Below are 13,219 nucleotides of genomic sequence, written 5' to 3'. Positions count from 1 at the left end.
AGGGGTTCCCACCATCCCTGTGCTGAGTTCCCAGGTCTGTACCCCCGTTGTGCCTGTTATGAGGGGTTCCCACCATCCCTGTGCCCATTATGAGGGGTTCCCACCATCCCTGTGCTGAGTTCCCGGGTCTGTACACCCGCTGTGCCCATTATGAGGGGTTCCCACCATCCCTGTGCCCATTATGAGGGGTTCCCACCATCCCTGTGCCGAGTTCCCGGGTCTGTAGCCCCGTTGTGCCTATTATGAGGGGTTCCCACCATCCCTGTGCCCGTTATGAGGGGTTCCCACCATCCCTGTGCCCATTATGAGGGGTTCCCACCATCCCTGTGCCGAGTTCCCAGGTCTGTAGCCCCGTTGTGCCCATTATGAGGGGTTCCCACCATCCCTGTGCCCGTTATGAGGGGTTCCCACCATCCCTGTGCCCGTTATGAGGGGTTCCCACCATCCCTGTGCCCGTTATGAGGGGTTCCCACCATCCCTGTGCCCATTATGAGGGGTTCCCACCATCCCTGTGCTGGGTTTTATTCTTAGTTTATATTATGGAGATTGCATCCGGAGGGTCTGGGACACATAATGAAGTCAGGCTCCGCCTCCATCCCCCCTTTTCACGGACGATCTCACATCTTTCTGCAGCTGATCAGACCGAAGAACCATCCTTCCCGGAACAGAATCCTGGAAAGCAATTCTGAGCACAAGATCCAGGCGAACGGCCCTCCGGGAGGAAACGGGCGCGGCCCGGGGAAGGTCGTCCTGCCGATCGCACAGGTCAAACTTCCGCAGAACCAGACGGGTGAGTGGACTCCAGGCAGATGTCAGAGATAATTCGGCTCTGTAATCATCGATTCATCATGAAATGTATTCGGTGTAAATGCAAACTGCGACCTGGAACCCGCCTCCTGCAGTACAGCAGAACTCAGACTGGGGGAGGGAGAAGCAGCACACAAGGCAGGTCAGCTGTGTTGCATTGCGAGGAGAATGTGAATCTTCTACAGTCATGGCTAAAAATCTTACCCCCCCCCCACATTTCTGTCTGATAACGCCCCCCTTCACCCAGAAAATCGCTGCGATGACAAATGTTTCGGCGTTCTCGTTTCTTTCTTTGGTTTGTATTGGTGACACAAAAAAGCAAAGAAACAAAAAGCCGAATCTGACCCATTCCACGGAGAACCCCAAAAATGGACAAAATTATTGGCACCTTCTCAAAATTGTAAGAAATAATCGCACTCCACGTCTGTGACGCTCCTGTAATTTGTCATTAATCTCCCCCCCCCCCCCATATCCATGACCGGGCGCTGACAACCGAAATCACCGGCAACCGGGGACAATGGTGACAAATGGCCTCCACCTTCCTGTTGGTGTCTCTGTGGGCCACATGGAGGAGAGGAAGAGCAGCAAAGAATCGTCTGAGGATTGGAGAACAAAAATGGCGGAAATGATGGACAACCTCAAGGTGACAAGTCCATCTCCAGAGATCTCCATGTTCCTGTGTCCACTGTGCGCAACATTGTCAAGACATTTCCAGCCCATGACACTGTAGCTGATCTCCCTGGATGTGGACGAAAGAGAAAAACTGATCAAAGATTGCAACGAAGGATTGTTGGAATGGTGGAAGAAGAACCTCCATCAACTTCCAGACAAATCCAAGCCGACCTTCAGGCACCGAGTACAACTGTGTCCCCTCCCACTATACGTCACCATCTGAATGAAGAGGGGCGCTATGGGAGGAGACCCAGGAGGACCCCATCGCAGACACAGAAATATGGGAGGAGACCCAGGAGGGGCCCACCGCTGACACAGAAATATGGGAAGAGACCCAGGAGGACCCCACCGCTGACAAAGAAATATGGGAGGAGACCCAGGAGGACCCCACCGCTGACACAGAAATATGGGAGGAGACCCAGGAGGACCCCACCGCTGACACAGAAATATGGTGGGAGACCCAGGAGGACCCCACTGCTGACAAAGAAATATGGGAGGAGACCCAGGAGGACCCCATCGCAGACACAGAAATATGGTGGGAGACCCAGGAGGACCCCACCGCTGACACAGAAATATGGGGGGAGACCCAGGAGGACCCCACTGCTGACACAGAAATATGGGAGGAGACCCAGGAGGACCCCATCGCTGACACAGAAATATGGGAGGAGACCCAGGAGGACCCCACCGCTGACACAGAAATATGGGAGGAGACCCAGGAGGACCCCATCGCTGACACAGAAATATGGGAGGAGACCCAGGAGGACCCCATCGCTGACACAGAAATATGGGAGGAGACCCAGGAGGGCCCCATCGCTGACACAGAAATATGGGAGGAGACCCAGGAGGGCCCCACCGCTGACACAGAAATATGGGAGGAGACCCAGGAGGAACCCACCGCTGACACAGAAATATGGGAGGAGACCCAGGAGGACCCCACTGCTGACACAGAAATATGGGAGGAGACCCAGGAGGACCCCACCGCTGACACAGAAATATGGTGGGAGACCCAGGAGGGCCCCACCGCTGACACAGAAATATGGGAGGAGACCCAGGAGGACCCCACCTCCGACACAGAAATATGGGAGGAGACCCAGGAGGACCCCACTGCTGACACAGAAATATGGGAGGAGATCCAGGAGGACCCCACCGCTGACACAGAAATATGGGGGGAGACCCAGGAGGACTCCACCGCTGACAGAGAAATATGGGAGGAGACCCAGGAGGACCCCACCGCTGACACAGAAATATGGGAGGAGACCCAGGAGGACCCCAGCGCTGACACAGAAATATGGGAGGAGACCCAGGAGGACCCCACTGCTGACACAGAAATATGGGAGGAGACCCAGGAGGACCCCACCGCTGACACAGAAATATGGGAGGAGATCCAGGAGGACCCCAGCGCTGACACAGAAATATTGGAGGAGACCCAGGAGGACCCCACCGCTGACACAGAAATATGGTGGGAGACCCAGGAGGACCCCACTGCTGACACAGAAATATGGTGGGAGACCCAGGAGGGCCCCACCGCTGACACAGAAATATGGGAGGAGACCCAGGAGGACCCCACCGCTGACACAGAAATATGGGAGGAGACCCAGGAGGACCCCACCGCTGACACAGAAATATGGGAGGAGACCCAGGAGGACCCCACTACTGATACAGAAATATGGGAGGAGACCCAGGAGGACCCCACTACTGATACAGAAATATGGGAGGAGACCCAGGAGGACCCCATTGCTGACACAGAAATATGGGAGGAGACCCAGGAGGACCCCATCGCTGACACAGAAATATGGGAGGAGACCCAGGAGGGCCCCATCGCTGACACAGAAATATGGGAGGAGACCCAGGAGGGCCCCACCGCTGACACAGAAATATGGGAGGAGACCCAGGAGGAACCCACCGCTGACACAGAAATATGGGAGGAGACCCAGGAGGTCCCCACTGCTGACACAGAAATATGGGAGGAGACCCAGGAGGACCCCACTGCTGACACAGAAATATGGGAGGAGATCCAGGAGGACCCCACTGCTGACAGAGAAATATGGGAGGAGACCCAGGAGGGCCCCACCGCTGACACAGAAATATGGGAGGAGACCCAGGAGGACCCCAGCGCTGACACAGAAATATGGGAGGAGACCCAGGAGGAACCCACTGCTGACACAGAAATATGGGAGGAGACCCAGGAGGACCCCACCGCTGACACAGAAATATGGGAGGAGATCCAGGAGGACCCCAGCGCTGACACAGAAATATTGGAGGAGACCCAGGAGGACCCCACCGCTGACACAGAAATATGGTGGGAGACCCAGGAGGACCCCACTGCTGACACAGAAATATGGTGGGAGACCCAGGAGGGCCCCACCGCTGACACAGAAATATGGGAGGAGACCCAGGAGGACCCCACCGCTGACACAGAAATATGGGAGGAGACCCAGGAGGACCCCACCGCTGACACAGAAATATGGGAGGAGACCCAGGAGGACCCCACTACTGATACAGAAATATGGGAGGAGACCCAGGAGGACCCCACTACTGATACAGAAATATGGGAGGAGACCCAGGAGGACCCCATTGCTGACACAGAAATATGGGAGGAGACCCAGGAGGACCCCACCGCTGACACAGAAATATGGTAGGAGACCCAGGAGGACCCCACTGCTGACACAGAAATATGGGAGGAGACCCAGGAGGACCCCATTGCTGACACAGAAATATGGGAGGAGACCCAGGAGGACCCCATTGCTGACACAGAAATATGGGAGGAGACCCAGGAGGACCCCACCGCTGACACAGAAATATGGGAGGAGACCCAGGAGGACCCCACCGCTGACACAGAAATATGGGAGGAGACCCAGGAGGACCCCACCGCTGACACAGAAACATATTGGAAGCCAGATTGGAGTTTGCCAAAACGTACCTGAGGAAGCCAAAACCCTTCTGGGAGAATGTGTTGGGGACAGACGGAACAATATTCCAGCTTTTTGGTAAAGCCCATCATTCTGCTGTTTTCAGAAAAAGCAATGAGGCCTTTACAGAAGAGAATCCAGTCCCTCCAGTCACACATGGTGGGGGGTCACTGATGTTTTGGTGTTGCATTGCTGCTTCAGGCACTGGATGTCTTGGCCATGTGCATGGCATTATGAAATCTGAAGACTAACAAAGAATTCTGGGGTGCAATGTAGGGCCCGGTGTCAGAAAGTTGGGTCTCCAGTGTCAGAGGTCAGGGGTCTTCCAGCAGGACAATGACCCCAAGCACACGTCACAAAGCCCCCAGAAATGGTGTCAGACAAAGCGCTGGAGAGGACTGAACTGGCCAGCAATGAGTCCAGATCTCCATCCCATAGAGCTCCTGTGGAGAGATCTCAGACCAGCAGTTGGGGAAAGGAACCTTCCAATCTGAGAGACCCGGAGCAGTTGGGGAAAGGAATTTTCCAATCTGAGGGACCCGGAGCAGTTGGGGAAAGGAACCTTCCAATCTGAGGGACCCGGAGCAGTTGGGGAAAGGAATTTTCCAATCTGAGGGACCCGGAGCAGTTGGGGAAAGGAACCCTTCCAATCTGAGGGACCCGGAGCAGTTGGGGAAAGGAACCCTTCCAATCCGAGAGACCCGGAGCAGTTGGTGGAAGAAGAGCGATCCAAAATTCCAGCAGAGAGGTGGAGGAAACTCATTGATGGTGACAGGAAGCCTTTGATTTTTAGGTATTCTTTCCAAGGGGTGTGCCACCGAATATTACATGGAAGGTGCCAATAATTTTGTCCATTTTTGGGGTTTTGGACGGAATGGGTCAGATTTGGCTTTTTGTTTCTCCACTTTTTTGTGTCACCGATACAAGCCAAAGAAAGAAACACAACAATACCGAAACATTTGTTACTGAAACAAATTTCTGGGTGAAGTGGTGCGTTATCTGACAGAAAGGCAGGGGGGGGGGGGGGGCAGATTTTTGGCTGTGACTGTAATTCTGTTGCCTCTCCTTTCATTGTCATAACTCAGCAATTGTTGATGATACAGAGCGCCTTAACAAATTCAGTTAGGATGCAGACATTCTAGACCAGGGGGTGCCAAACTTTCTAAATTTCTAAATAAAGGGCCAGTTTTGTTTTTCTTAGGGGGGGGGGGGCAGACTGTGGCCAGTGGTAGTGAACAATGCTCTTCACTGGTGTCAGTGGGAGGAATAGTGCCCCATCATTGGTGTCAGTGGGAGGAATAGTGTCCCATCATTGGTGTCAGTGGGAGGAATAGTGTCCCATCATTGGTGTCAGTGGGAGGAATAGTGCCCCATCATTGGTGTCAGTGGGAGGAATAGTGCCCCATCATTGGTGTCAGTGGGAGGAATAGTGCCCCATCATTGGTGTCAGTGGGAGGAATAGTGCCCCATCATTGGTATCAGTGGGAGGAATAGAGCCCCATCATTGGTGTCATTGGGAGGAATAGTGCCCCATCATTGGTGTCAGTGGTAGGAATATTGCACGATCATTGGTGTCAGTGGGAGGAATAGTGCCCCATCACTGGTGTCAGTGGGAGGAATAGTGCCCCATCACTGGTGTCAGTGGTAGGAATATTGCACGATCATTGGTGTCAGTGGGAGGAATAGTGCCCCATCATTGGTGTCAGTGGGAGGAATAGTGTCCCATCATTGGTGTAAGTGGGAGGAATAGTGTCCCATCATTGGTGTCAGTGAGAGGAATAGTGCTCCATCATTGGTGTCATTGGGAGGAATAGTGCCCCATCATTGGTGTCCATGAGAGGAATAGTGCCTCATTATTGGTGTCAGTGGGAGGAATAGTGCCCCATCGTTGGTGTCAGTGGGAGGAATAGTGCCCCATCATTGATGCTAGTGGGAGCAATAGTTCCACATTGTTGGTGTCAGTGAGATAAAAAGTGCCCCATCACTGGTATCAGAAGGAGAAATCAACTCTGAACGTTGGTGTCAGTGGGAGGAATAGTGCCCCATTGATGGTGTCAGTTGGAGGAACATTGCCCCACTGAAAAGGGCTACTGTTTGAAGACCACTGTCCTAGACAAACCAACTAATAAGAATTCACCTTGCAGTATCGTTATGTTCCAGGCCACTTCAAGTATGGAGGCACCAGCTCTACTCACATACCTCCTGTCCCTCAACCAAACCCCTTCCTGCCCCAGGCTCTATAGAAGTGGTAACCCCACCAGTGCCTTGCCCCCATTTGTAACAGACAGCCCATTGGTGACTTACTGCGCTGTTGCCTTGGCTAATAGGTCTACGAAAGCCCAACAACTCACATTGTTCTCTTCTCAATCTATACAGGAACAGTGAAACAGACGGACCACCAGGCTACAGTGTCCCAGCCCAACCCTCCAGTCAACACAAAGAAGCAAACCTCCAACCAGCGTCCACGATTCCACTATGTCAACTCCAATGCTGCCGGTGTCACTGGCAAAGAGATGAAGGTTCGGAAATACTAAGCGGTGGTCATTGGTACATAGCAGTACAGCCAAGAAGCGGGCCCGGAGTCTGACCGGGTATTGATGGGACCTTTTGATGGAACCTTTTGAGGTTCAGAAATGACTTCCTTCCACCAGTATCAATAAATCAGTATGGGATCCGTATTCTGGAGGGTATGCTCCTCACTCCTGACCCTACGACAGGTATTATGACTCTAACTTGCCCCTTGTGACTGTAACAAGGGGAACAGGACAAATGTACTTCAGGCTGCTCACATGGTGGAGTGCCGGCACTAAGAAAGCGAGACGGCCTGCGTCAGTATTGCACAGAGGAGGTCAGTGCAGGTATGGAGTGCCTGTAATGGGACTTCCATCCTATATCCAACTTATTCAATCATGGCCGCGGCCTTTCCCTTCATCGGGGGTGCTGCTGTGCTGGCGATCCTGCAGGAGTAGAAGGCTGTTGACCAATGGTGGTCACCACCCTTGGATTTTTACCCATCACCCACCTTCATTTTAGACGACCGTACCTTAGACATTCAATGCTGGTACAGAAGAAACGCACAAGGGAGAAAATTTATTGGGGGTCAGTGACTACAGACCCAAATACGGGGGCTCTCCTGTAGAGGGTCCGCTCGACTATGGAATCAATTTTGCAAGACAATTTTTCTTTTCAAAATTTTGCTAATTTTTTTTTTCTATCGACCTGCACTGGTCGCCTGTTTCTGCGGAGGGCTCAAACCTTTGTATTTTCTGCAAGATTTACGTACGATGCAAATTTAAGCTGCTGCTATTGGACGGTCACTGACCAATGCTGGGTGTTAGGTGGGGAGCTTTATATAAACCCCCTCCCTCTTGGCTGTGGCCTCTGCCATGTGGCAGGGACTGTATCTACGACAGATTAAAGGGACCGTTTAAATAGAATTAAATAGGGATTCATCTAAATTAAATTCAACTAAATGAAAGAATTAAATAGAAATTGGTTTACAATAAATTGGATTAAAAAAAGAATTAAAGTGACCTAAAAAAAATGGACTCATCGGCAGCCTGCAAATGCAGAATTCTTGAAGGACACCCAACAAATGTTCTTCTTATTTTTGATAAAATAGGAAAGGAGTGCTGTCTGTGTCCCCATTGGGGAGATTCACCCCATGGTTTGTCCCGGTGAGAAATCCAATCGTATATGTATGGTTGTCACCAGAACGTGGGTTGAGGCTAGATTATCCAATGGGGACTGGTGGTGAGGATAGACTATCCAATTGGAACTGGTGGTGAGGATAGGCGATCCAATTGGAACTGGTGGTGAGGATAGGCGATCCAATTGGAACTGGTGGTGAGGATAGGCGATCCAATTGGAACTGGTGGTGAGGATAGGCGATCCAATTGGAACTGGTGGTGAGGATACATTATTCAATGGGGGCCGGTGGTGAGGATAGATTATCCAATGGGGACCGGTGGTGAGGATAGATTTTCCAATGGGAACCGGTGGGGAGGATAGATTTTCCAATGGGAACCGGTGGGGAGGATAGATTTTCCAATGGGGACTGGTGGTGAGGATAGATTATCCAATGGGAACCGGTGGTGAGGATAGATTATCCAATGGGGACTGGTGGTAAGGATAGATTTTCCAATGGGGACCGGTGGTGAGGATAGATTACCCAATGGGAACCGATGGTGAGGATAGATTATCCATGGGGAACTGGTCATGAGGATAGATTATCCAATGGGTACCGGTGGTGAGGATAGATTTTCCAATGGGGACTGGTGGTGAGGATAGATTATCCAATGGGGACTGGTGGTGAGGATAGATTATCCAATGGGGACTGGTGGTGAGGATAGATTATCCAATCGGGACTGGTGCTGAACTTCAGCTTTAAACCTTACCATTCCAATTACCACACTTCTATTCTACACTTCCCAGTGCGTTGGACGGTGCGTCCCCATTTGTGTTGTCACCCATCGGCTCTCATGACACACAATGATGTAGTGGTCAGCTGTGAAACCATCGGGACCATGATATTCGACACACCTGGAAGTGTCAGGAAGCAGTCCAGAAGGCTGAGCAATAAAATCATTATTTTGCAGGCTGCCAATGAGCGGATTTGGCGAGGTGTCGCCAGGTCACTTTAAAAAAAAAAAAAAAAAATCGAAACGAAAATGTGTTTGCTTTCATTGTTGGCCTGCCTCTGAAAATGCCAATCACCTGGCTCATTGATAGTAGGAGAATTGGCATGACAACACTTTCAGGCGTTTCATCAATGGCAGCCTGTGTATTCCTCGGAGGGCGGGGTTAGCAAAAAAAAAAAAAAGTAGAACACCGGTTCAAACATTTTTTTTTTGTTTTGGATAGAGGGGTTAGAAGATTTTTATTGCTGGCTGTGTCCACATTGGGGGATTTTCCTACACTTCCTGTCCTTGAAATGTGACAGGAATTATGTGGAAGTCTCCCCAAAGCAAGGGACACTCCCACCAATGAGAGCAGTTACCAAAACAGGCGTTTCCATTGGAGGATCCCCTCCTCACTTCCTGTTTCGGTGACAACTGTAACATTTCGGATTTCCCATCATTTCCTGTTTAAGGCTTCATGCACACCAGTGCACTGCTACCACGTGCGCAAAAGCTTTTCCGCATCGCACAAAAATGCGCTCATTATGGCCCCCACCTACACCTGCGTTCCTGCTCACATCTTTTGCACATTTCAGCACATTTCCGCACGTTGGCGTATAGGGCAGCCCAGTCACTGCCGTCACGCGACAAATGTGCCAAAGAGCCTTTTCAAGTATGGCACTTGTTAACGCTTGTTTTGGCGCATTTGTAGCATGACAAAATGCGCGTCTGCTAAGCGTGACCGTTTGCAATGTTTTTCCGCAATGCATGAGTTCTGGAACCGCCAAGTGTGAATGCGGCCTAATTCTTAAGGTCACCCCCAAGCATCCCGCAAACGCACACACCAAAACGCATGGTACCGCAGTAGGTGCGACTTGCTTTTTATATTGGCGTTGGAACCTTTTGTGCGCATTTATTGCACATAGGGCAGCACTATTATGGGCTGCCTTAAATACAATGGGCGGAGACATACAAAAAAGCGCACTGAGCCGGTCGGACTTCCATGGCGGCCATGTAATGGGCTGTCCTAAATACGATGGGCGGAGACATACAAAAAAGCGCACTCAGCCGGTCAAACCTCCATGGCGGCCATGTAATGCGCTGCCATAAATACGATGGACGGAAACACACAAAAAAGCGCACTCAGCCGGTCGGACTTCCATGGCGGCCATGTAATGGGCTGTCCTAAATACAATGGGCGGAGACATACAAAAAAGCGCACTCAGCCGGTCGGACTTCCATGGCGGCCATGTAATGGGCTGTCCTAAATACAATGGGCGGAGACATACAAAAAAGCGCACTGAGCCGGTCGGACTTCCATGGCGGCCATGTAATGGGCTGTCCTAAATACGATGGGCGGAGACATACAAAAAAGCGCACTGAGCTGGTCGGACTTCCATGGCGGCCATGTAATGGGCTGTCCTAAATACGATGGGCGGAGACATACAAAAAAGCGCACTAAGCCAGTCGGACCTCCATGGCGGCCATGTAATGGGCTGCCCTAAATACGATGGGCGGAGACATACAAAAAAGCGCACTCAGCCGGTCAAACCTCCATGGCGGCCATGTAATGGGCTGCCATAAATACGATGGACGGAAACACACAAAAAAGCGCACTCAGCCGGTCGGACTTCCATGGCGGCCATGTAATGGGCTGTCCTAAATACAATGGGCGGAGACATACAAAAAAGCGCACTCAGCCGGTCGGACTTCCATGGCGGCCATGTAATGGGCTGTCCTAAATACAATGGGCGGAGACATACAAAAAAGCGCACTCAGCCGGTCGGACTTCCATGGCGGCCATGTAATTGGCTGTCCTAAATAATGGGCGGAGACATACAAAAAAGCGCACTCAGCCGGTCGGACTTCCATGGCGGCCATGTAATGGGCTGTCCTAAATACAATGGGCGGAGACATACAAAAAAGCGCACTCAGCCGGTCGGACTTCCATGGCGGCCATGTAATGGGCTGTCCTAAATACAATGGGCGGAGACATACAAAAAAGCGCACTCAGCCGGTCGGACTTCCATGGCGGCCATGTAATGGGCTGTCCTAAATACGATGGATGGAAACGCACAAAAAAAGCGCACTCAGCCGGTCCAACCATCCTGGTGTGAATGAAGCCTCAAAGGGGGTCACTGGGTTCCCAGCAGAGATTCACCCGATAAAAACCTGACAGAGGCTCTGACCCTTCCACACTATCCAAAACTTAAAAAAACGATTTTTGGCTGCCGGTCCGCATACCTTCACGGCTATTGCGCTGTGCGCAGGGGCGGACTGACAACTCATGGGGCCCCCGGGCAATAGGGGATCATGGGGCCCCTGTGTCCTTTCCCAAACTCAAAAAAGCCTATGAAAAAGATACCAGGGGCATCTCATGGGGCCCCCTACTGACCCCGGGCCCACGGGCAGTGCCCGAGTTTCCATATGGTCAGTCCGCCCCTGGCTGTGCGTAGCTGTTTTTGAGGAAAAAAAATCCAAATTATCGGCAGGGTTTCGGGGCCCCATAGCAGAACAGGTCCTACCTCTGTATGCATTGAACAACAAAACAGCCACGACACACAATGCAGCTTGACCCAACCCTGGCCTCATCTACGTATTCCCAGTATTCTACTAGCAGCATCAGTATCTGCAACACCGGAACCTCAGCGCAGGCACTTCTACAGGTCCTGATCCAAGAAGGTCTCATAGTCCGATATACTGTGTGAGGGCCGATTTCTAGCCGAAAAATCCCCTTCAAACCTCCGATATGCAATGATGGGGCCCAGAGCCTGGATACAAACTGATCCATTTGCAGTAACTGAACTCTGATCTACGGTCCAGGCAGCGGCTGGGTTGGCAAATGCCTTTGAAGGGTCTTTTATACTGTTAGGCTGGACGCACGGCCGTTCGCGGCCCCGCCTCTCCTCCGCCATGTTTTTGGAAGGGAAAGGAGATGGACCTGAAGCTGGCCAGAAGGGAGAATCGGTAATCTCTCTGTAAAAACGAATTTCCCGCCTCTCTGTGGGCAAACCAGGGCTGGATCTGGCTCGTCCGATATGGGAGGGTGCAGTCAAAAATGTCAGGGGGGGCAGAGAATGGGAGGTTGTAAGGAAGTGTATAGAGGCCATTAGTTGTGTGGCAGTGAACGGGTCAGCAGGTGGGAGGACGGGTCAGAAGGGCATTGTATGGGGTCAGCAGGGTGGAGGACAGAGTTCAGAAGGGCCATATATAGGGCCCACAGGGTGGAGGAGAGGGGTCAGTAGGGCAGTGTAGAGGGGCTACAGGGAGGAGGACAGGGGTCAGGAGGGTGGAGGACAGGGGTCACTGCTGGCAGGACGGAGGACAGATATCACTACTGGTAGGACAAGGGGCAGGGGTCACTACTAGCAGGGCGGAGGGCAGGAGTCACTGCTGGCAGGCAGAGGACAGGGGACACTATTAGCTGGACAGAGGATAGGGGTCAGAACTGGCAGGGCAGAGGACAGGGGTCAGTAATGGCAGGGCAGAGAACAGGGGTCACTATTGGCTGGGCAGAGGACTGGGATCACTATTGGCTGGGCAGAGGACAGGGGACACTATTAGCTGGACAGAGGATAGGGGTCAGTACTGGCAGGGCAGAGGACAGGGGTCAGTAATGGCTGGGCAGAGGACAGGGGTCACTATTGGCTGGGCAGAGGACAGGGGTCACTATTAGCTGGACAGAGGACAGGGGTCAGTACTGGCAGGGCAGAGGACAGGGGTCACTATTGGCTGGGCAGAGGACAGGGGTCACTATTGGCTGGGCAGAGGACAGGGGTCAGTAATGGCAGGGCAGAGGATTGGGGTCACTATTGGCTGGGCAGAGGACAGGGGTCACTATTGGCTGGGCAGAGGACAGGGGTCACTATTGGCTGGGCAGAGGACAGGGGTCACTATTGGCTGGGCAGAGGACAGGGGTCACTATTGGCTGGGCAGAGGACTGGGGTCACTACTGGCTGGGCAGAGGACTGGGGTCACTACTGGCAGGGCAGAGGACAGGGGTTACTATTGGCTGGGCAGAGGACTGGGGTCACTACTGGCAGGGCAGAGGACTGGGGTCACTACTGGCAGGGCAGAGGACTGGGGTCACTACTGGCAGGGCAGAGGACTGGGGTCACTATTGGCAGGGCAGAGGACTGGGGTCACTATTGGCTGGGCAGAGGACTGGGGTCAGTACTGGCAGGGCAGAGGACTGGGGTCACTATTGGCAGG

At 52.5% G+C, this 13,219-nt stretch overlaps 1 protein-coding gene across 1 annotated transcript in view; it reads left to right on the top strand.

Moving 5' to 3' along the window:
• The window catches only part of LOC149434240 (kinesin-like protein KIF19), a 91,112-nt gene extending 84,044 nt beyond the window's left edge, over window positions 1-7,068 (top strand). The window contains exons 19-20 of the mRNA XM_089663898.1: window positions 634-790; window positions 6,765-7,068. Of these exons, the coding sequence (XP_089520024.1) occupies window positions 634-790; window positions 6,765-6,922 (315 nt within the window). The 3' untranslated portion in view covers window positions 6,923-7,068. The remainder of the gene's footprint in view (window positions 1-633; window positions 791-6,764) is intronic.
• Window positions 7,069-13,219: the final 6,151 nt, after the last annotated feature.

The sequence above is a fragment of the Staurois parvus genome, unplaced genomic scaffold (genome assembly GCF_062004578.1).
Source record: "Staurois parvus isolate SC_StPar_1 unplaced genomic scaffold, SC_StPar_1.0 ptg001797l, whole genome shotgun sequence".
Lineage (NCBI taxonomy): Eukaryota > Metazoa > Chordata > Amphibia > Anura > Ranidae > Staurois > Staurois parvus.
Note: the sequence above shows the minus strand (reverse complement) of the source record. Positions and strands in the feature narration are given on the sequence as shown.